Source organism: Bufo gargarizans, chromosome 2 (genome assembly GCF_014858855.1).
Source record: "Bufo gargarizans isolate SCDJY-AF-19 chromosome 2, ASM1485885v1, whole genome shotgun sequence".
NCBI lineage: Eukaryota > Metazoa > Chordata > Amphibia > Anura > Bufonidae > Bufo > Bufo gargarizans.
The window spans coordinates 576780355-576806097 of NC_058081.1; the positions used below are offsets into that span (position 1 = coordinate 576780355).

Sequence of the window (25743 nt, forward strand, 5' to 3'; positions counted from 1 at the left end):
CTCTCCCTATACATCCAAGCATTCTGCTATCATTTCCTGCTGCTCTGTGACATTGTTTGCCTACCTATAAGTCTTCTGAAATAATGACCCCTAAATCCCTTTCCTCAGATACTGAGGTTAGGACTGTATCACTGATTTTATATTCTGCTCTTGGGTTTTTACGCCCCAGGTGCATTATCTTGCACTTATCAACATTAAATTTTAGTTGCCAGATTTTTGACCATTCCTCTAGTTTTCCTAAGTCCTTTTCCATTTGGTGTATCCATCCAGGAACATCAACCCTGTTATAAATCTTTGTGCCATCAGCAAAAAGACACACCTTACCATCGAGGCCTTCTGAAATTTCGCTGATAAAGATATTAAACAATATGGGTCCCAGAACAGATCCCTTAGGTACCCCACTGGTAACAAGACCATGGTCTGAATATACTCCATTGACTACAACCCTCTGTTGTCTGTCCCTCAGCCACTGCCTAATCCATTCAACAATATGGGAGTCCAAGCACAAAGACTGCAATTTATTGATAAGCCTTCTATGTGGGACAGTATCGAAAGCCTTACTAAAGTCTAGATAAGCGATGTCTACTGCACCTCCGCCATCTATTATTTAGTCACCCATTGTGGTGAGTGCAATGACTTCAGCGCAGGTACTTTTGCAGGTCCTGCAAGAAGAAGAAAGAAGACTGTACAGTCGCTGCACACCCTCGTACATACCCCACGTTCTTCATGTAATGGGCGTCTTCTGATCAGCAGCGGGATCCCACCCCCTGGGCCTAACACGCAAATACTATTTAGTCACACACTGACACACAGGACATGGGAGCGAGTCATGCTCATTCATACGCTCCACACTCACTCACAGTCATTCATTGAGGCTTCTGCCAAATACCCGGAATTTTTTCTTTTCCTTTTATCCTATTTATAACTCGGCCAATTCCTTCTCTGAGTTTTCCAGATCTCCCTGCTCTTCCTTTAGCAGTGGGAAATATGGAGATGATTTTACAAGCAGCATCTTGCTGCAGTCGCTGGAGGGTCTGAGCTTTCTAAGAGCTTCTTTGGTGTTTGAGGTGCAGTAAAAGCCACTTTAGGGGCTGCATTGGAAATGAACAGCTGCAGTTTTTACAGGTGAAACATGTTAAATGTGGGTTTCGTCTGTTTTCCAGCATGCTTTGCCAGTCACAACCTGCAGCTCTCCAGTGTCCAATGGTTATGATGCTACTACTGCCAGCATGCCATGACAGCTGCAAGTCGCATCTCTCCAATGCCTGTGATACTACTAATGCCAGCATGCCCTGTTAGCGGCAACTTGTGTCTCTCCAACAAGTGTGAAGCTATAACTTCCAGCATGCCCTGATTTCTTTTTTTTGTCAATATTTTATATGGATGATTCTTTAAAGACAAAAACAAAAGTTAATCAGCAGATCCTAAGACGAAGGTGCACGTCGCCATGGCTGAAAATACTAAATCAAATACAATGCAACAGCAAATCTGCTTACACAAAATACATGACCGCAAAATATAAACTAATGCTATAATAACTGTATAAATTAAGATGAGGTTTTTAGCAAATACATTTTGATCAAAATTATTTGTGCCCATCCACCACAGCAAGGTTGTGTTTCTTGGATGGGAATCTATGCTAATTGCTACCTTTCTGGTGCCAATGAATTCAGGGCAAGCAGATGCTACCCGTAGAATATACTGGACCCACTCTGTATGGTACCAGAGAGCAGGTTCCAGTATTAGGCTCCATGCAAACAACCGTATACATTTTGAGGTCTGCAAATCATGGATCTACAAAATAAGGATGTGTGCTGTCTGCATTTTATTTGGAGACCCGTTATTTTAAATAGAGCCGTGCTCCACAGTTTGTGAACATAGTCTATCTTTTTGTGGAATGGACATACGGATGCGGACTGCAGACCCATTAAAGTCAATGTGCAGCGTCCCACTAGCTTATGTGGGAACTGCAAAAGCTTTTTGTTATCTTCTGTAATTTCATGCTGCATTGTATTACTGTGTGAAATCCCTTACCAGGCTGTCAAGTGCACTACATACATCCACCACTAGATGGGGATAGCACCACAGTATATATAGGACAGTTCAGGCCTAGCTAGGGGAGTTGGGAAGATGTAGTGGTTGAGTGCAGGAGTGTGGAGGAGGTAGGAGAGGTCTACTCTTCTCCCAAGCTCTTTCTCTTGGGCTCCATGGCCCAGAGGAGCCATAGTTGTAACTCAGTACTAAGCCAGGAAGGCAGGGTCAGAAGAAAAGTCTCCATTCTACCATTCACTCTTCTAGAGTAGCAAGTGAATCTTGGTCAAGTTTATTGTTGGACAAAGACAAAGGGAGGACAAAGCCATTGTTCTGGGCTCTAGGCGCCTTTGTATCTAGGTGAAGGACTTATTAGCTTCTGGCAGCCTCACCGTTATTCTAAGGACAGATACGATTTCTGTTGTATCACTTGTGTGTAGAAGACGAGGACTTGAACTACCTCAACTGAGACTGAAGCAAGGCAAAGAGCTGAAGATCAGTGAGTACACAACTAACTACCCTAGCCTGACACATTACTACCAACACAGCCTGTTAATGGGATTCATCACATCCAACTTGTATCAGAGACTGTTTAATAACTGGATGTTATCAAGAACCTGGTTATAGTAAAGTTCCCAGTTGGATTTAAACCTTACTCATTCTTCTAACTCCATACCACTACCACTCTCAACATTTTGCACCATCAAGGTGCGGGCGTCACGACAAAACCTAAACCAGGGGCCCAGCCGCACAAGCACTCAGCACCCATTCACCATCAAGGACACCTCGATCACCACCTGGCCGGTGTCCCCTGTAACCGCGTGTGCCCCGGAGAATCCAGTGCTGTTCTCCCCTTCACTGAACTGCTGGCCCAGGGAGGCGTCTGCTAAACCGTGAGTTATCGATGAACTGTATGTACATTCCGGCCCACCGTGAACCTCACGTGTTCTACCCCTGCGGACTGGCAAGTTGCAAATCGGTCCCCCAAAAACGTGAATGCAACACAGACCACATCTGTATTTTGCAGATCTGTGATTTCCAGACTGCAAAGCGAATACAGTCATGTGCATGGGGCCCCCTACTACACTTATTAAAATCATCCCGGGAAAGGTGTTTTAGTAAGGAGTGCATGACTAAACTGGAGATAATCACACCTCCAAGTGCATACTATAAAGACAAAAGTTAGTCAGCACATCCTCAGACGCAGGTGCGGGTCACCGTGGCCAGAAATGCTAAATCAAGTACAATGCAACAGCAATCTGCTTGCCCTGAATTCATTGGAGGCCGGTTGGCATCAGAAAAGGTAGCATTTAGCATAGGTTCCTATCCAAGAGAAGTCACCGTGGTGGATGGACACAAATAAGTTAGATCAAAATGTATTTGCTAAGAACCTCACATCCATGAAGCAGGCATTGGCTATTCGTTCAGTCCTATAAGCCTACCCATCCCATAACCTCCACCCCTCACCCTGCCCCATATAAATAAAACACACCACACCACTGCTTGGATTTAATTGGCCACAGCAGCCGTTTATTAAATAAATACAACATAAATATAACATGAGTTAACCCCTGACGAGGGAGGTCCTAGAAGCCCCAATAACTTTATAAACACTGGAACACCTGCGTCTCCATCTTGCCCCCAGCCGTTGAACCGAGCTCGGAGGCAGCAACTGATGGACGCGTACTTAGTTCCTATCAGCTCCTCAATGAGAGTCCAGCCCCTCCCGCGGGGCCCTCCCATCCTCAAGTACCACCATATTTCACCACTTCAAGGACCTCCCCCGCCTCCAAGAACGCGCAGCTTGACTACCTCAACCCTGCGCGTCCCTCCACATCCGCAAAGCTATCTCCACTCCACTCTGGAGCCCCAGAGCCCACAAATCCGTACCCACCGCATTCAGGTGCACCCCATCTGCCCTCCAAAACGCACCCTCACCCTTCTCCAATACCTCATGCCGCACCACCACACCACCATTCCTCGCCATAAAACGGCCCACCGCTCTGTTCACCTTAATCCTAGCCTTATTCAGGCTCTCTACCGACCTCGCACCTCTCCACACCTTACGCGGCACAATATCAGACCAGACAATGATAACCCCCGGAAACAACGCCCAAATCCTGAGTAAGTCAAACTTGACATCCCGAACCAATTCCCTAAACGGACGCTTCCCTAAATCATTCCCCCCCACGTGCAACGCCAACACATCAGGAGGACGATCTAAACGAACGAAACGATGCACCTCCCTCAACACTCCGCCCCACAACATACCTCTGACGCCCAACCACCGGACCGTAGCCAACTCCGAACTCACACCCAACTGCCGCCCACTCGGCCTCACATCCGCTCTAATCGCACCCCAGAACACATAGGAGTGCCCCAAAATCCACACCAACGCCGCCGCCATCCGACCTGTGAACACAAAAAGGGGACAAAATCAACATCACCTCCCACCTCCTTACTCTACAACAATGCAGGCCGCACATACGATTTAAAGCGAACCGACTCCCAACGCCCAATCCGCCTAATCACCTCCTCACTGGCGCCCACCCTGGCTGCCTCAGTTGCCGCACCAATTCTGAACGAATGCCCAGAATAATCCTTGACCGGCACCCCCAAAACCGTCAAACATTTTCTAAAGACCGCCAGAAACTGAAACCGAGACAAAAAGGAACCATCCTCATGCCTCAGAAACGGGACCTCATCCCTCCCCAGCCTCGCGCCGTACGATTCCGCACACCTCACCGGGCACATACTACACCCCGGCACTGCAAACAACGTAAAACGCAGCCCCCTACCCTCCTGATCCGTTTTAGACCTGCGAATCCGAATATGCAACCTATCCCCCACCCACTCAACATCCTCGCTCCTAAGGCCCCCCGCTCTCCTGACACTCCCACACACCAACTCCCCCAAGCGAAAAGCCCCAAAGAACGCCAAAGCAAACGCCGCCTTAAATAGCCCTAGCTCCCACCCCGAACTACAAACACCACTCAACCTGTCCCCCATTTGCACCAACAACTCAAAAGACACCGGCCTCCGACAATCCGGCACCCTGCCCGCACCCCTACGCCAACCCTTCAAAACCTGTCGCACCAAAAAACTCTTAGTCAAATCAGCCAGCCCCCGCCACTTAAAACCAAACGCTATACCTGAAACAAGATGATTCACCCTGGACACCGACCACCCCTCACTCTTCAACTGCCCCAACAACATCAACAACCGCACTTCGCCGTCCACTCCGCCAGCTCCCCACGTCCCATTCCACGCCTCCCAGGTCGTCCACGCCTTACCATACTCCCTCCAAGTACCCGGACTCAACGAATCCCTCAACAACCCCATCACTTCTCTTCCAGGATCGCCCACAGCCACGCCGGACACTGCAGACCCTCCGCCTCCGCTTCTGGCGCAAGAAGCCGGAACCGCTCCCACTGCAAACGAGAAAGAGAATCCGCCACTGAATTAGCCACTCCAGCCACATGTTCCGCCACCAACCACACGTTAAGCGACAAACACCGCAATACCAAAAACTGTAACAGCCTAACCACCGGCGGGGAAGATGCGGACAAACTGTTGATAGCCTGAACCACCCCCAAATTGTCACAATGAAAGCGCACCTTCCTGTTCTCCAATTTCTCACCCCACAACACCACCGCCATCACAATGGGAAAAAGTTCCAACAAGGCCATGTTTCTTACCCACCCACGACTTACCCACGACTCTGGCCACGTACCCGCACACCATTGCCCCTGGCAATAGGCACCAAACCCCACCCCCCCGGACGCGTCTGTATATAACTCACAATCCACGCTATCACACAACTCCGCCATCACCAAAGACCTACCATTGTACTGACCCAAAAACTCCGCCCACACCCTCAGATCCCCTTTTAACTCTTTACGTAACCTGATAAAATGATACGGCACCGACACACCCGCCGTAGCCGCGGCCAACCTTCTACAAAAAATTCTACCCATAGGCATAATTTGACAAGCAAAATTCAATTTACCTAACAATGACTGCAACTCCCGCAACCTAATCTTCTCCCTCCCAATGGCCCTATCAATCTCCTGACGCAAATCCACCAACTTATCCTGGGGAAGCCTACACTCCATCCGTTCCGTATCTATCACAATCCCCAAAAAACACAATTCCGTCACCGGACCCAACGTCTTCTCCTGCGCCAACGGAACCCCAAATCGCGCAAAAACCGACTGCACTGTATGCAACAACAAAGAACAAACCCGTGAATTCGCCGGCCCTAAACATAAAAAATCGTCTAAATAATGGATAACGGAGGCACAACCGGAAACTTCCACCACTACCCATTCCAAAAAGGTGCTAAAGGTCTCAAAATATGCACACGAAAGAGAGCAGCCCATCGGCAAGCACCGATCCACAAAATATTCCCCCTCCCAAAAACAACCCAACAATACCATGCTCTCCACGTGTACTGGAAGCAGGCGAAAAGCCGCCTCCACATCAACCTTAGCCATCAACGCCCCCTGCCCCAACTGCCTCACCCACTTCACAGCCGCATCAAATGAGGTGTAAACCACTGAACAAAGATCAGGATCTATACCATCATTGACCGACGCACCTTTCGGGTAAGACAAATGATGAATGAGCCGAAACTTGTTCGGCTCCTTCTTCGGCACTACCCCCAGCGGAGACACCCTCAACCCCCCAATCGGCGGCTCTTTAAACGGACCCGCCATCCGCCCCAACTCCACTTCCTTCCTCAACTTCTCCGTCACCACATCCGCATGAACAAGCGCAGACCTGAGATTCTTATGAACCACAGGCCCCGCCGTGACAACCGATGGAATCCGAAAACCAAACCTAAAACCATCCCCCAACAAACCAGCCGCAACCCGATCCGGGTACCTATCTAGGAACCCCTGCATCTCTTCCACCCGCACCGGCGTCCGTCCCTTTTCCAGAACCATCCCCCCCCTTATTCCGTCCCCCTTTGAAACAACGGTTAGCTCCATGCGCTCCCCCACACCCCGTGCACTCGTGCTTAAACTTGCACTTGGCCCCAAATCTGCAATTTCCTTCGTTGAAAAGGAAACACAACCCCTTAGCCGATGCCGCTGCCAACGCTCCCGGGGAAGATCCCCCGGACTCCCCCCGAAAGGACTGCCCAGCCCTAGGAGGCGCCGTCACCCTCAACCACAACCCAATATCCTTATGATCCCACCGGATATCAGGCCTCACCGCCTTACGCTGCCGGAACTGCTCATCGTACCTGAGCCAGCCCACCCCCCCATAAACTCTATACGCCTCCCCAATAGCGTCCTGGTAGCAAAAAAGCGCCGAACAACATTCCGGAGCCCTTTCCCCAATGACACTTGCTAATATGGCAAACGCCTGAAGCCAATTAGCAAAAGTCCGTGGGATCAAACGGTGCCGCCGCTTCTCCTCCTCCTCTTTTTTTCCTTCGTCCTTCTTTCCCCTATCCAAATTAAACCTTTCTAACGGAAGCAGCGAGAATATCTCCACATACTCGCCCTTCCAAATCTTTTCCCTCACCTCCTGCTTCAAATGAGCCCCCAGCGGCCCCTCAAAGCACACATACACCTCACCGCGAGCCCTATCATCCAACCTCTGCCCCTCCCCTTCTCCACCCGCCTGCGTCTCAACCGACACCGACCCCAACCCCGCCTCAACCCCCCGCGCACCAACCCCCGACCCCGGCCCCACTCCCCACCCAGGCGCCGGAGACCCCCCACCAGCTCCCATCCCCGACAACCATCCCGCCAATCCCCCCAACAACTGCCCCAAACCCTTACCAAACTCCCCCATGGTCCCCCCCCACCCACCGGGAGACCCTGCCCTAACATGGAGCCCCAAGCAATCTCACCAGGCACCACGGGCGCTGTGACTCCCGCTGCCGAAGGTCCTGACTCCTGCCGCACGGACACTGCTCCATCATAGCTCCTGGACGTCGACGGCTGCTCCTCCTGGACCACTTGCACGACCCTCTGCACCACACTGGCCGGACACCGAGACGAGACCGCGGCCTCCGCCACTGCAAGGGGACCTTCATCCACGCTGCTCAAATCTTCTCTGGACCTGCGCCGGTATTCGTCCTCCACCAACGCAGTCCGAGGGACCCGATCCTCCTCAAACAGCCGAGTGGACCGCACGCTAAAGGAGGCACTGGGCCGGTCCACCGTTCCCGGTCCCGAATCCTGCTGCACGGCCGCAGGGAGTGGGGGAAGGGGCGTCCCACTCCTCACAGGGCCCCGCCGCGTATCGGGATTCCTCCCACGGCGGGAGCGGCTCGCAGAAGCCCTAGCGGCCGCTCCCCGCCGCCGAGGGTCCACAGAGGGGCTCCCTACTCGGCGCCGGGCCCGGGGGGTGACTTCAGGGCTTAGGCGCGCCGGCGGAATACCACGCCGCGGCCGGGCAGCCCGAACATTAGGGGAAGCCACAGGAGCAGGTGAAACTATGCAGGCACCAACCTGCTCCTGCAGCCAGCCAGGCCCCCTCACCTCCGCTTCTCTCCTCAGCCTCTCCAACATCTCCTCTACGGACAGTCCAGGCGCCGACATGCTGCTCCGATTCCGTCTCCTGGCCAGACTGCTCACACTTCCGCCTCGTTCGTTCCCTCTCCACTGGCCACGCCCCCGTCGCCCAAGCAACTCGCGCCCCACCACCGCTCCCGCCCCCACTCCCCACTAACCCTTTCCTCACCAGTCCTGCCCAGCCAAGCCTCTTCATGGACGTCCTCCCCCACCGCTGCGCTCCTCGTCCGGACTGACTGTTATATAGGGAGTACATCATTAGTTTCTATATTTTGTGATCATGTGTTTTGTGTAAGCAGATTGCTGTTGAATTGTATTAGATTTTATATGGACTGTTCTTTGTTACATCTCTTTTCATAGCTGACAGCACAGACTCTAGAGGAGATGCACTCAGCTTTCCCAAATGATCGGAGTTACCCCCTCAAGAATTTGTGTGACCTCTCCTAGCCTGGTTATACAGTGATCCAGAAGTGAAAGATGTACAGCTACCTTACTGGGTTAGATGCTAGGACAGTTCAGTGACTACCCCGGCAGGAGGTATAGTGTCAGGTATATTGGTTGTTACTTTGCTTTCCCAGGGACCATTATACCCATGGCTTGTATATGCAGCGACCCAAAGAGGAGATGAGGATGGGAGGAGTGGTGGTGGCTATGATAGTGGTAGCAGTACTCACAGTTGACCATGGCAATCTTCACCCTGGCTCTCCCTGGGTCGTGCATCGAATGAAGGGCGCACCCTTTCTTCTCTTGGGGCATATGCTGGTATTGGGGCTCCTACTTGGTGATAGTTGGGGTGCGCTTGATGGTGGATAATTGGCAGGGTGCAAGTCAAGAAGTTAGATGCAGCGGTCTATAGACGGATGGTGGAGTCAATAACCAGGCCTGTTAATTGTAATAAATAGACTTTCTTTACTGAACTGATGATGGGAGTAATAGTCATATAGCAACAAAAGACACAGTTCCAAAGTATAGAACGGTATAGTCTCCTCCCAATATCTGTGAATGGGCAGCAACAAAGATTGGGTACTTTGACACTAGCTTTTTTTTTCCAGTATTGAATTCCATCCTAGGGGCGCAATACCGGAAAAAATTATCAGTTTTATCCCAATGCATTCTGAATGGAGAGCAATCCATTCAGGATGTATCAGGATGTCTTCAGTTCAGTCACTGTGCGGTTTTTGGATGGATAAAATACCGCAGCATGCTGCGGTATTTTCTCCATCCAAAATTCGGGAATACTTGCTAGAATGCCGGATCCGGTATTCTTTTACATTGAAATGCATTAATGCCAGCCCTAAGTGTTCCTGAAAAACTGAACCGGTTTTGCGGTCTGCGCATGTGCAGACCTTTAAAAATGTGAGAAAGATAAATACCGGATCCTTTTTTCCGGATATTGCAATACGTTTGTGAGACGGATCCGCATCGTTCCTTCATGGATACTCTGACGATAAAGTTGCTTCTTTGGCAGCAGATAAAAGTTCTCTGGACTTTGGCCTAGTCTGCGGGAGCTAGCACATGTCAGTAAAGTCTGTAGCCTCTAATAAGCCAGGGGTGGACCCAGTCCATCACCCTGGCAACCTAACCAGGTCTGCCAGTATTAACCATATATTACTTATACATTGCTACTAGGTATACATAACTCATAAAGAAAAAAGTACTTTTTACTTATTTTACACATTTATATAGCGCTGCTATATTCCTCAGAGCTTTACAGACATTAGCATCAAGCTGTCCCCAATAGGGCTCACAATCTAAGGTCCCTATCAGTATTGTCTTTGGTGTGTGGGAGGAAACCGGAGAACCTGGAGGAAACCCACGCACAAACGGGGAGAACATACAAATGAATCCTTTTGGTAGTAAGTAACCCTTTGCAGTGGTCCTGTGGGGCACTGGATATAGATATGCCTGTCTGTAACCACAATCATGTTTATTCTTATTTACCCATAAGCTACAGTATTTATTGTACTTTTACAGTTTTCAGTCGTCATCCAGGTGACCTGTGTTATGGAGGAGTATTGAGATAGCCTATTCTATCATTTTTGCACTTGATATTTTCAAATCAAGGATTCATTAAGGCAATGAGAATGCAGAGATACCCCATAAACCTTTATATGCTTAAGCTGCAGCTTCCTCAGAAAGAGTCCTGGAGGCTTGTGGTTAACCCCTGATGGACCATCTTCTGGAATAGCTTCAGGGGAGCCAGGGACGATCTGAGAGCCTCAGCTCCATAGGAGTTAACATGACAGAGCAGACAATTCCTTATAGATTCTCATGCAGCTGCACATGACTTCACAAGACACACATCTCCATCTCTGAGAGTCTCCATTCTTCTCCCTCTTTTTAGTGTAATGTCCAGCGCCCAGCCCCCTCAGCTCTGCCTGTTGAAGTATAAGCAGTGGCTCCCGGCCCTGATATGAATGGGGCCGTTCTGTGTGTTCATTAAGACTGGTTATGAATCAATTTAGCTCTGGGGAGGGAAAGGCCTGGGGCGACTCAAAGTGGGTCTTCTCTGGCTTCATACACACAGGCTTTGTGTCCCATTCATGACTTCACAGCATCGTCTTTTACTATGATAAAATACCAAGAGAACAGGATGAGTAGTTCAGGGTCCTGAGCAGGGTGAGATGTTGCAGAAGTCACAAAACTCTGTGCAATGGCCAAGGCAACATTAGAGAATTACCACCAGGCTATTAGCGGAACTATACCATAAGGCCTCATGCACACCGCCGTTGCTTGGCCGTTCCGTGCATTGGAGACCGCAATTTGCAGTCCCCAGAGCACAGGCAACATCTGTGCGGCTGCCGCGACAGATCCAGTCCCATTCCACTTGAATGGGTCTGTGATCCGTTATGCGGTGAGCACACGGCTGGTGCCCGTATATTGCGGAACCTTCTGTTTGCAGGCCACAATACAGGCAGCCGTGGGCATGAGGCCTAAGGGTAGATCTACACAGAGGCTTTTTGCAGCCCAAGCCGCAGCAAAAGTTAGAAACCATCCACCGAGTTGCAAGAAATCTTGTGGACCGCAGCTGTCCCTCAACAGCTAAGACCTCGTTCACATTTCTGTGTCTGTCCGACGTCCATGGGAAATCTGAGTTTGGTCTGTGTGTCCGGTTTTTGCTCTCCGTGTGTTATCCATATTCCACAGACAATGCTCAACTTAAAATTAATTTCCAGAGAATTCCCTACCAATGGTCCATGAAAGACTTACAGAACACGAATGCCATCCATGTTGGGTCAGTAGTTTTTCTAGGGTGGCCACGGCTTCACCCCAGAAAGCCAGACCTCACCGGCCACGGCTCCAAACAGACCTCACCGGCCACGGCCCCCTAAGTTTTTCACTGACCCATAGACTTCAATGGGCATGTTCGGCCCGCATCACTGACCAAAGTAGGACATGTCTCCGTGATTTTTGCACTGACCCACAGTGAAAAACCACTGACGTGTGAACAAACACATTAAAATTAATGGGTACGTGTGCTGACCGTGGAAAACGCACCTCGCACACGTCTGTGAAACATGGAAATGTAACGAGGCCTAAAATCTGTTAGTAGTGCCACAAAAAGTTTCCATGTAGCCCAGGCCTAGCAGGAAAAGGGCGTTTAGACGTTGAGGTATGATTAAAAACTGGTTTTGCCTATGTCGTTTTAACCACAACTTCTGAACGCACTCTAAGGCTACATGCACACGATTGGATACGCAAAATATGGATCCTTTTCATGTGCATTTCACATTTTGATATTCTTGTCTCATCCATTCTATAATTTGTGGAATGGATCTGCAAAAATATGGATGTGTGCACGGTGCCATAGAAATGAATAGGTTAGCGTGCTGTCCGAATGCAGATCGGACATAGATGAAACTTGTGTGCATGAAACCTTAGGCAGAGCAACCACATTGAAGGTGGCCATAGATGAAGATAGCTGGAGAATGCACCGAACACGTGCTATTTATCTCAAGGTGTCAGGTTAAAGATTAGACAGATCTTATTGAAATGTCAGCTTTAATCCCTTGCAGCTTCCCGTTCAGCCTTCAATATACATATATATATTTTTCAAATATGTCATCAATAGGACCAGATATTCTCAATTATTGGGTGAAAGTAGAAACATTTATAGTATAATAAAGTCACTTTGTCTTCTGCTTCTAATCACGCGAAATGTCACATTATATTGCTGTGCTGAGAACAAGTGCTGGGCTCTCTGGACTCCTGGATTATTGGCTTCTAGATTAAATGAATTTCTCCATGCATATCTTATATATAGTTGCCTGATCTCATGAGGTCGGCTGCTGATCCTTCCTATCTGTTCTGGGTCATATGTTTTCTATATCACCTAGAAGATTGCGTCCAGCAGTCATTGCCTGTGGATGTTATATAACCTGTGGATTCATAGCCCAGGCCTGTGTTCTCCACGTCCAGCTGCGGTTACATGTCATTTCTTAGGTATTTTCCTGCTCGTTCTAAGCTGATTAAGAATTGTATAAACCTCTGCAGAATCATTTTTATGTGCAGCTCGTTTTCTGTGACCCTTTGAGCGCTGGTGGAGTAAATTGATGTGGAAGAATCTTATTCTCCCCACCTCCACTCCTTTCTCACTGACTTTTCCCAGCCATTGGGATGACACTACACGCAGCCCATTCATTTCAGCTTGAGCCCCCTCTCCAGATGTGTTTAGAAGTGACGCAGGCTTCAGGCTCCATTAAAGGCTTCATCTGGGAGCAGTGCAGCTGTGAGGAGAATAGGAGAACAGGAGTGGGGGTTGCTGGTGGGAAAAAATAGTGATGTGAAGGAGCTTGGGAGAAAACTTACAAGTCTATGTGTGAAGGGCTGAGAACATGATCCGACTCCCAGAGATGGGGCCATCTAGAAGACCAGTCCAGGAGATGCTGATAGCTTTAGGGTGATGTTAGAGGTCACCAAGATATGGAGGAGCAGTTGACAAATAGTGGCTATAAATACATTATATTTGTATCTGTGGGGGTGTACATGTATCATAAGGTGAGATTGAGTCCATTGTACCCGAGTGTATCTTTGGGTCACACACAGGTTCGGTTATGGATCATAACTGGGGGATATTGTTGATGGTTTGATAGTGGAGCTGTAGAATGTGCCTGTAGAGAGGAGAAGTTTCAGCCCAACACAGATGTTCACTTAAAGTTCAGATCTGCCATATAACAGACGTGGAGCTGAAGATACATCTGAAGATGTGGCAGGTTGTGATGTGGGGAATTGGTCTGCACTGGTCACATAGATACAGGCATAGCTGTTAATGTCTGACTGGAGTTCCTTGGGCAACCAGAGGAAAATATTCTTGAGGCTCCACCCCTATATCATTAATAAAGACTGACCTTAGTGGCAAGTGATTATCTCCTGAACCTTTGGGACCCACTATGGTATCAAAGCCTGGGCCCACCAGAGGATCCTCTGGTACTCTGGTTGGCCAGTCCGACCTTGACAGCTATCACTAAGGCACAGGGCCACACAATAGACTACAAAATTGAGGGAATTGACCCCTTCACTGTTTGTCAGTTGCAGGTTGTAGACAAGCTGAAGCTGAACTTCAACGTCTTCTTATCTTATACAGCAGTTGGGAATCATAAACTGGGAATGGCATAAAGTGACATCTAGAGATCGAGTCATTGATGCACTCGAGTCAAGTGTGCCAGACTAGTATAATTATGCACCAGGCACTATGATCTAGGGTGCAGCCAGCTATCGTGATGAGTCCAACTGGTGATTGTTGAGTTCATCATAACAGAAGTAGAATGGGAAGGAGATAATGAACCAATGGTCATTCCTATGGTCTCCTAAATTAAAACTGGATTTTCATTAAAAAAAATTATATCTGCATGATAGGTGAGAAGGTGAGAAGCTTCTGGCCAACTTATGTTCAGTCTTTGACACCTGTCTGGAAGGCATCCATATGCTTCTCCTCAGCCACCTCTTATTGTTAAAGAATTGACCTTCCATATAGCATTGACATGGAATATCACCAGGCAAGGTCCTGAGCCTTGTTAATTATCTGCTGAGATATGTATATGAAGCTCTTCATGGAAGCAAAGTATTAAAATTGTAGATGGACACATAAGGAAGAATCCCACTTTCAGTACTGAATTCAGCCTCTGCAGTTTATCTACAGGCAGTGCAGAATTATTAGGCAAATGAGTATTTTGACCACATCATCCTCTTTATGCATGTTGTCTTACTCCAAGCTGTATAGGCTCGAAAGCCTACTACCAATTAAGCATATTAGGTGATGTGCATCTCTGTAATGAGAAGGGGTGTGGTCTAATGACATCAACACCCTATATCAGGTGTGCATAATTATTAGGCAACTTCCTTTCCTTTGGCAAAATGGGTCAAAAGAAGGACTTGACAGGCTCAGAAAAGTCAAAAATAGTGAGATATCTTGCAGAGGGATACAGCACTCTTAAAATTGCAAAGCTTCTGAAGCGTGATCATCGAACAATCAAGCGTTTCATTCAAAAAAGTCAACAGGGTCGCAAGAAGCGTGTGGAAAAACCAAGGCGCAAAATAACTGCCCATGAACTGAGAAAAGTCAAGCGTGCAGCTGCCAAGATGCCACTTGCCACCAGTTTGGCCATATTTCAGAGCTGCAACATCACTGGAGTGCCCAAAAGCACAAGGTGTGCAATACTCAGAGACATGGCCAAGGTAAGAAAGGCTGAAAGACGCCCACCACTGAACAAGACACACAAGCTGAAACGTCAAGACTGGGCCAAGAAATATCTCAAGACTGATTTTTCTAAGGTTTTATGGACTGATGAAATGAGAGTGAGTCTTGATGTGCCAGATGGATGGGCCCGTGGCTGGATTGGTAAAGGGCAGAGAGCTCTAGTCCGACTCAGACGCCAGCAAGGTGGAGGTGGAGTACTGGTTTGGGCTGGTATCATCAAAGATGAGCTTGTGGGGCCTTTTCGGGTTGAGGATGGAGTCAAGCTCAACTCCCAGTCCTACTGCCAGTTTCTGGAAGACACCTTCTTCAAGCAGTGGTACAGGAAGAAGTCTGCATCCTTCAAGAAAAACATGATTTTCATGCAGGACAATGCTCCATCACACGCGTCCAAGTACTCCACAGCGTGGCTGGCAAGAAAGGGTATAAAAGAAGAAAATCTAATGACATGGCCTCCTTGTTCACCTGATCTGAAGCCCATTGAGAACCTGTGGTCCATCATCAAATGTGAGATTTACAAGGAGGGAAAACAGTACACCTCTCTGAACAGTGTCTGGGAGGCTGTGGTTGCTGCTGCACGCAATGTTGATGGTGAACAGATCAAAACACTGACAGAATCCATGGATGGCAGGCTTTTGAGTGTCCTTGCAAAGAAAGGTGGCTATATTGGTCACTGATTTGTTTTTGTTTTGTTTTTGAATGTCAGAAATGTATATTTGTGAATGTTGAGAGGTTATATTGGTTTCACTGGTAAAAATAAATAATTGAAATGGGTATATATTTGTTTTTTGTTAAGTTGCCTAATAATTATGCACAGTAATAGTCACCTGCACACACAGATATCCCCCTAAAATAGCTAAAACTAAAAACAAACTAAAAACTACTTCCAAAAATATTCAGCTTTGATATTAATGAGTTTTTTGGGTTCATTGAGAACATGGTTGTTGTTCAATAATAAAATTAATCCTCAAAAATACAACTTGCCTAATAATTCTGCACTCCCTGTATGTACATAAAGCTTATCTACTTTATAATGAGAGCTGAAGCTGAAGCTTTTTGATAGACTGTAGAGGACATTTATTAAGATTGGCACCAGGGGCATTGCTAGGGTCTCAAAAGATCCGGGGCCCAAGCCTCAATGAATAGGGCCCAGTTCTCCATGTAAATAACATCACCCAGGCCCCTCCAACATTCAGTCCAATCTAAATAACATCACTCCCTCCCACAGCTGCCATCAACATACAGTCCCATGTAAATAACATCACTCACTCCCCCAGCCTCCCCCAACACACAGTTCCATGTAAATAACATCCCTCCCTTCAGCTCTAACATACAGTCCCAGTTAAATAACCACAACTCCCAGCATTGCTCTGCCTCTCCCTTCACTTACCTCTCCTCATGTAGCAGACATCACCACAGCTTCTTCTCCTCTTTACTGCCATCCTCTCCAGCACTGGTCACATGATGGTGACATCATTGCAGGTCCTTCCTAACCACTGCCTGTTTTACTGGTCACATGACCTGTGATGTCATAACAGGTCCTTCAGCTCTTCCAGTGCATTAGATTGAATTGTATTGCCGTCTAGAGGATGGCAATACAGTTGTATCTAGCTGGCAGGCAGGACATTCAGGGCCTGGGACAAAAAATCAGGGGCCCAGGCCCCGAATGTTTTAACCTAGCAACGCCCCTGATTTGCACTTTACATGCCAGTCTTAATTGATGCCCCATTAGTCCACCCCTATTAATAATTGTGCCGCATCTGTGCAGGTCTATATGCCAGAACTGAAATCTATGGCATCAATGGAGATGGTGCACATTTCAGGTATAACCTACATCAGTTACCTGGGGTCATTTATTAACATAAAACTGACATAAAAAAGCCGCAAAACCCCGTTTTATACCGTTTTTACGCTGTTCTTGCTACTTGGAGCCAGTTTTACGGGTAAAAGATGCCGAATATCTCACATTATATAGTAGTATATATAGTAGATTTTCACTCCAGGCGTAAGCCTCATAATAATTTAGGAACATTCTCTGGCAGCGTAGGGGGGGAATAAAAAACTGGTGTAATGCACTGGTCTTTGTAAATGACCTCCATTGTGTTTATTGGGTTTGGAGTAGAACATGAGTGAGGCCAGAGGGGGTACAGGAGTGCAGGTGGACATTGAGCGAATTATCCTGATCCGACACTTCATGCATGAATATCTGAATGATCCATGACTGAAGAGAATCAGCTTTATGGAGTAAGTGGGAGAGGAGCGGCGTCCAGCTATTGTCTCCTCCCCTCCCCAAAAATAAACAGCATTAAAAAAAAGGGAAAAAAATGGCAGCCGGTTTTAAATACTCAGGCCACTGGGGGTCTGGAGGTTATGGGAAAGGAGGAAGCCTTCCCTCTAATCAGCCCTGCACACACTTCCCTTGCTGAAACAAGCCAGAGAGCCCGTGTACTGCCACTGCTCCCGGGAGCGTTAACTCTACAGCCGCTGGGCAGCCAACGGGGGCGTCCAGATGTCGTCTGTCATGTTACAGTTCTTCCCATCAGAAGAAATGTGACTACAGCTTGTAAAGACAGTGTCACCTCTGTCCAGTAGGACCCCTGTGACTGGCTGTATCCCCCATTGCAACCCCACAAACCTTACAGCTGAGAAGATCCATATCACGCAAGTTGAATATTAAAAATGATCACATTTCCCCCCCCCAGCGTCTTGCTGTATTGTATGGAAGTATGTGGGTGCTTTCTAAACACACAGCAATAATAGTGATTGTGGTGTCAGCTGCTTCTTCATAGGACAGTGTTTTATCAGCTGTGACCCCAGAGCAGCACGGACCCTGGGATACTGAGGCATGTTCTGGAGGCTACCAATTCACTCATACAGAGCTCGAACACGGCTATAACATGACCAATCTGTAATAGCAGATCCCGCTCACTATGATCCCGAGACAGGATAAACATCTGCAGGTGCGGCTCCGAAACCGCAGCGAAGGATTAGGGATCTCAGAACATTTTATGATGAATTAATATGTGATTTTGTAGAATATGTACAGCCTGGGTGAATGTCATGGAATCAGTGAAAAGAGCAGGGTCCAGAGCAGCACAGAGTATTTCAGCAGACATATGTTTTGATTTTGCAGAAAGTCATAGAATGACGGGAACCCAAATTAGTAAAGATGTCTGCCATATGGATCTTATCATATTGTAGAAGCGCACAGATACTGCTTCGTGACTTTTTCTCCTGTGTATATTTCCTCTTTCTACCTGTTTTCTTCCAGCTCCCTCACTATCTCTCATAGACGAGCCTCCCCCTGACTGCCTGACACAATCCTAGATCTTTATGACTGGAAAATGATGTGTCTGTTGCTAACAGTCTATAGAGTAACATGACAAGATCACACGCCCTGAGCGCTGCAGCATCTCCCATTCATAACAGGTACAATGTAGGAGCAGCTGTGTGCGCTCCACTCACACATCGGCCTGCCAAAACCCAGCTCTGCTATTACACACAATGTAAACACACGGGCCTAACTCCTTCCCTGCCAGGCCAACTGCACGGCTCTGCCTGGATAGGACACATTGCACCTTTAAGACATCAGAAACTGGAATTTTTGGTCTGATGCCTGGTGACTTCAAAGGGGTTGGTTTGTCTTGAACTTTGGTGGCATATCGCCTATTGCACCTACCGCGGCCTTCATACACTTCAGTGGGAGCGCTGGCTTGGCTATTTCCAGAATTTCCATGGAGGTGGATAGATAGGTAGGCGCGCTTGCGCAGAGCCCTCATCATTCACGTCTATGGGAGTTCAGGAAATAGCTGAATGCGCTCACACGGCTCTTTTCAGAACTTCCATAGAAGTAAATGGAGAGCATGCTTTGGGGAGTTCCCATTCTAGAGATAGGTGCAGGTCCGACCTTTGGAACCCGCATATATCAGACATTGTTGGCATATCCTAGCAATATGCCATCAAAATATGAAATGGGCCAACCCCTTTAAATCAGGTTTATGACCAAATTTTCCTATACAAACTGCATACATTATTTAGTAGATCTCTCAACCCTGATGAGACTGGTGTACTTGCTTTGAAAATCCACATCAGAGTGGCTGTATATTCATTTGTGGAAGTTTTCCCGTCTGATATTAAAATATTCTGGTTTGAATGATTACATTTATTTTTTTAATATACATCCATTTAAAATGTTGCTTGCAGGCCTATCTTTCTTATATCCATACAGTAGCCTCTCCCCCCCCCACAAATAAATAAATAATGGTACGGCTACGGCTGGATAGGACTAAACATAGCATCAGTCATGTGAGCCATCATGTGACCTGGCTTTCAGTTAACTGCCCAGGTATCTAACAAGTGAATAACAGTGTATTGAGGAGCAGAACATGTACAGTAATACTACCTGTAGCAGTATCTCATCATGCTACATTTTTTTTTACACAAAACTTTATTAACAACATGACTACATCACCTAGAGACAGGCAGCCATTTTTACAAATCACCTACAGACAGGCAGTCATGTAAATATACACACTAATTTAGTTACTGTAAGAACCACAATAAAAATCACGATTCCACCACTAGTCTTATTTACCTGTTTTCTGAGTCAGTACATGTATGTTAGGTAATGCTGCTACCTACTGAAAGTCAGTGAGGCCATGTTTCAGTTTGGCCAGTACAGGATTACACAGGATTGATGCATGGGCTATACCAGTGGTCGGCAAAGTGCAGCTCGCGAGCCACAAGCAGCTCTTTAGAACCTTCAATGCAGGTCTTTGGTGCGGGCTGGCGGGTGGGCGGCCGCCCAGCCATATTGTGCCGCTCAAGCTGCTTGCAAAATGTCCGTCATGCGCCTTCTGCCCCGTCTGTCTGCTCCTTCCACTTTATGAATGAAGCAGGCAGGCGGGGCAGGAGGCGCATAACGGAGAGTGAGATGTCACGCTGCGCACAGCTGCAGAAGGGCAGACAGCGGCGCTCTAGTTCGGCTGCCCACTGCCGGCCATGTGAGGAGTGGTGGAGTGGTGAAGAGGCCGCCGCTCAGGAGACTTGGAGCGAAATGTCCTGCAACAGAAAGGTAGGAGCTGCCCCCGGTGTGTGCACAGTGCCGGGCATTGCACCGACCCCGCCGCAAGTGTCCCTGCCTTTTCCCTTCCCCCCACTAATACATTACTTTACTTACTAGAAGGCACTTATGGGAGATATCTGTGGATGACGCACTTATGGGGGATATCTGTGGATGACGCACTTATGGGGGATATCTGTGGATGACGCACTTATGGGGGATATCTGTGGATGACGCACTTATGGGGGATATCTGTGGATGACGCACTTATGGGGGATATCTGTGGATGACGCACTTATGGGGGATATCAGTGGATGACGCACTTATGGGGGATATCTGTGGAGGGCACATATATAGCATCTTATGCTATATATGTGTCATCCACAGATATCCCCCATAAGTGCGTCATCCACAGATATCCCCCATAAGTGCGTCATCCACAGATATCCCCCATAAGTGCGTCATCCACCTTACATCCACATCTGCAGACAAGTTTTATAAAAGTAAAAAATTATAAAGATAAAATGAAATAATAATCAAGATCCAAATAAAAGAAAGTACATATAAAAGTATGTGAAAACACACTCTGGGCTCATGCCCACGAATGTAAGGGTGCCGTGCCTGTGCCGCGGACCGCAAATAGCGGTCCGCAATGCACGGACACAGACCATGGGGCAGCTGCATGAGGATCGCGGACCCATTCACTTGAATGGGGTTCACAATCCAAATCCGACTGCCCGCACTGCAAAAAAGTAGCGCATGCTGAAGTGAATGGGTCCATGATGCGGGCTGCACACGGCAGTCTCCCTGAGTCTGCGGAGTGACAGAGAGCACGGCAGGTTTACTGTGAAATTACAGGTTCTAAGTCATCTACTATATTCTTTTGCTGCAGAGACTGCAGATTGTACTGATCAATGTGAGATTTCAGCAGCAGCAGGGGAAGAGCTACACTTAAAGGTGCTTGTCAATTAAGATCTAAATCGGCGCAGATTACCTCCTGAAATCACCAGGCTCTTCAGCTCTCTAACTGCTGGACTCCTAAAATACTCATTTTAAAGGGGTTCTCTGGGAATGATTTCAAATGGCTGCAAGCAACCTGCCTTAGAATGTGAGCAGGAATGGTTGTCTCAACTTGCAGAGCAGTCTAGGGGGGATGAAGGGGCGAGACCTCACTAGACACTACACTGCTTTACAATAGATGGTAATGGTGCGATCCTGCCTATGATAACCCAAAATGGCTGAATAGCCTACAGGAAAACTCAGCAATATGATAGGATGACCCTATGTCCATAATCTGCTACAGTGCAGGAGCTGAAGGACCTGTTATGATGTGACTATCATGTGATCAATGCAGGAGGGGCCGGAATTCAGCAGTGGAGAGGAGAAGTGGCAGGACCTGTTATGATGTCACTGTCATGTGATCAGTGCAGGCAGGTGTGGAGTTCAGCAGTGCAGAGGAGAAGTGGTAAGGACCTGTGATGATGTCACTGTCATGTGATCAGTGCAGGCAGGTGTGGAGTTCAGCAGTGCAGAGGAGAAGTGGTGAGGACCTGTGATGATGTCACTGTCATGTGATCAGTGCAGGCAGGTGTGGAGTTCAGCAGTGCAGAGGAGAAGTTGTAAGGACCTGTGATGACGTCACTGTCAGGTGACAGGCAGGTGTGGAGTTCAGCAGTGCAGATGAGAAGTGATGAGGGCTTGTGATGATGTCACTGTCATGTGATCAGTGCAGGCAGGTGTGGAGTTCAGCAGTGCAGAGGAGAAGTGGTAAGGACGTCACTGTCAGGTGACAGGCGGGGTGGAGTTCATCAGTGGAGAAATGGTGAGCCTGAGAAACCTATATTCCCCCTCTGAATTGTCCTCTCATATCACATTGTAACTGGAAATACTGGAAGTTGTAGTCCTTTCCTCTTATACTCCCTCTTTGAATTGTCCTGTAATATCTCATAATAACAGCCTGGACATGTTGGGAGTTGTAGTTCTCTCCTCATACCCCCTCCCTGAAATATCTTCTGATATCTCATAACACCTACCTGGACATGTTGGAAATTGTAGTGCATTCCTCTTATTACACCCCCCCCCCCCCCCCTGATATCACATAATATTAGCCTGGACATGCTGGGAGTTGTAGTCCTCTTCTCTTGTACATCCCCCTCCCTGTAAGCTCCTCTGATATCACATTATATCAACCTAGGCATGCTGGGAGTTGTAGTACTCCAATACCCCCTCCCTGTAATGTCCTCTGATGCTGGTATATAGATTACAGTTTACATTCTGTGTTGTATCGTTACCCATTGCCCCGGGTATGATGTTGGTTATGAAAGTGGTCACTCTACAATATGTAGTTTATGCAAATGCTAGGTCATAGTCAGGCCCCGCCCCCTCATCCCCTAGGCAGCTTTGCAAGTGGCAGCAATCAGTCTTGCTCACCTCCCAGGACAAGATGCTGGCTGCCATTTTAAATCATTCCCGGAGAACCCCTTTAACATCAGGTGGGAAAACATAACATAGCTAACCACACCTACTGTTTCGGGGTCCTTGCCCTTCATCAGCACTAACGATACCTTTATTTCAATGGAGGATTGCCTGTAAAATAACTTTCCATACTGTCTCTTTGATGAGTACAGTTCTCCCCCTCTTTTCTCCCGAACTGCATGTCCGATCTCTTACCCAGCCAACCAGTACCCTACTCTGTACTGATGAGGGCCGGTAGCACACTGAGTGTAGATGGAAACCCGTCTGATTGCAGGGAGTTCACGCACATTCCATATGGATGTGGCCTCTGGCAAGGACTTCAGTGCTGCTGAGCCACCATGCTGCCCATATTCCATAACATGCAGGCAAGGGCTAAGAAAATCTCCAAATGAGATAGCCCTTAACCCTTTATAGGGTATGGAATGCAGAGCATACCATATGGTATCTGCTGCTCACCCTAAAATCAATGCCACATTTTGCAAAGCCCCTTCTCCACGTATCAGCTTTCGTAGTAGATCCAAAATGCTAGAGATCTTCCCAGGAGAGAAAACACAGAACCCCAGGACCTGGCTGTGTCATTACATCCTATTGTCGGCGCCGTTCATGGGGGCCGAGGTTATGATAGTGGGAAGTCTACAGATCCTGAAATAAAATAGAGGGGGGGGGGTCTTTTTTCACAGAACATAAAGCAGAGTTTTATAGGAGAATTCCATGGGGCCAGAGTGTGGTTTATGGTCTCCTGGTGTTTCTTTAGGTTTAATGGAGCACAGTGGGAGTCACTGCCTGATGCATGGACCTCCTCTCCTCATGTAGCCCATGTTCATTTACGTCCTGGCCTGGTATCAGAGACCCCTCACCCCTCTGCAGTATGAGCGTGATCTTATCGGCCTTCTGCCTCTCCCCAGCTTGGCCGTCTCTGCTCTCATTAAGATGTGTTTATAAACCAAGAGATATTTTTAGTTTCCGCCTCACGGTCGCTAGGGCAGATTCCTCTTTGGAACAGGGTGCGAGGGGGGAGCTGGGAACGGGGTTAGATAAACTGTGGGAAATGTGTGCCTGACCCATGGGGGTTTAACCCTTTTAACCCCAGAGGGGCACTGTCAGGCCCAGATTTATGACAGTTATAATCTTGTACTAATAATCTATGGCTTCGAGGCTCTGAATGGTAGAAATGATCGAGAACATTATTTTACCAGCTGTTTATTGTTATTATTTCTGCAATTTAGTTTCTAATTTTGTACGTCCCAAGAGTCGTAGAAATACGGAGCAAAGCAACAATGTAACAACGCAACACTTTCCTGACACTTCCTTAACAAAGCTTCATTGATGGGCAACCCTGTGTCGCTGAGTGAAGGATTACTGCAACATACCTGTAAGTTAAAGTCTATGTCCACCTATGTTCCTCTTGTTAGACAGAGGGAGTAGTCAGTTTTCTCCACATCAACATACTATATAAACTGTTCTCAAAATGCAAATCACAAGAGCAAACTGTGCAGACACTGAATAAGCAGGGAATGAACAGTGAGTGCAGCTCTGGAGATCTATCTATCTATCTATCCCACAGGGGTTATATTGTCCGGCATGGTGTAACCTCCATACATTTGCTGTACAGTATACATTTTAATCCCTGCACCATGCTATACAATATACATTACAATCTATATACCATGCCGTTCAATATACAGTATAACACCTACACTGTGGGGTTATGTTATATATTGTATGGCATGGTGTATAGATTATAATGTATACTGTAAGGCATGATGCAGGAATTATAATGTATAGCATGGTGTATGAACTATACTATATATTGTACGGCATGGTGCAGGGATTATAATGTATTCTGTACAGCATGGTGTAGGGAATATACTGTATATTACACAGCATGGTGCAGGGATTATAATGTAAATTACACAGCATGGTGTAGGGGTTATACTGTATATTGTATAGCATGGTGTATGAACTATACAATATATTGTACGACATGGTGTAGGGATTATAATGTATTCTGTACAGCATGGTGTAGGGATTATACTGTATTGTACGGGATGGTGCAGGGGTTTAACTGTGTGCTCTTTAATGTGACAATTATCTTAGGTTTTCCTATCGCCCACCTTTGATGGTGCTGTGCCCAGCTCTGAGCCGACCCCGCTCAGCAGCTGCCAAGGCTTAGGGGGAACATTGGCTCTGACTGCTTTACATCTAGTGTGAGGGATGAAGCTGAAGAAGCACAGCCTAACAGAGACAATGTTGCAGTTCAAGACTGCCATAGGCTTGCATTAGGCCTCAATAGAAGTCAATGGGAATGACTAGCAGTTTTCATTTGTAAACAACAGTCTGACAATGCTAAACCAGATGTTCAGAAGTCCACTGTGATCTCTGATGCCTAACTATTCTGCTTCCCCTTCTTTCCTTCTTCCCTTCGCTCCTTCCCTAACCCTTAGGCCCCTTGCAGACGAGCATAAGCGGATTAGGTCCGGATGCACTGCGGATGCGTTCAGTGAAAAATGCGTGATTTGGCAAGCAAGTTCATTCAGTTTTCATTCAGTTCAGCGATCGCGTTCAGTTTTTCAGTTTTTATTGCGTGTGATAAAAAACGGAATGTTTACAAACAACATCTCTTAGCAACCATCAGTGAAAACGCATTGCATCCGCACTTGCTTGTGAATGCGATGCGATTTTCACCCATCCCTGTTCACTTTTATGGGGCCAGGGCTGCGTGAAAAACTCAGAACATAGAACATGCTGCGATTTTCACGCAACGCACAAGTAATGCGTGAAAACCAACGCTCATGTACACGGACCCATTGAAAGGAATAGGTCCAGATTCTGTGCGGGCCCAATGCGTTCGCATCACGCATTGCATCTGTGCGGAATACTCGCTCGTCTGAAAGGGGCCTTAATGTCTGTAATATCTATAGATAATCTCTAAATTGTACCACTATGCA

General features: G+C 47.5%; 1 protein-coding gene across 2 annotated transcripts; it reads right to left on the reverse strand.

The window, feature by feature from the left end:
* Nucleotides 1-3751: 3751 nt before the first annotated feature.
* Nucleotides 3752-8612, reverse strand: LOC122926745. Of its 2 annotated transcripts, none has more exons than XM_044278219.1 (2): nucleotides 7898-8612; nucleotides 3752-4443 (listed from the first exon to the last, which is right to left on the reverse strand). In XM_044278219.1, the coding sequence occupies exons 1-2, from the start codon at nucleotides 8589-8591 to the stop codon at nucleotides 3845-3847; spliced, it is 1293 nt and encodes a 430-aa protein (XP_044134154.1). In that variant the 5' UTR covers nucleotides 8592-8612; the 3' UTR covers nucleotides 3752-3844. The 2 variants fall into 2 exon arrangements, with proteins under 2 accessions (XP_044134154.1, XP_044134153.1); XM_044278218.1 differs by having other exon boundaries at nucleotides 3752-5462.
* Nucleotides 8613-25743: the final 17131 nt, after the last annotated feature.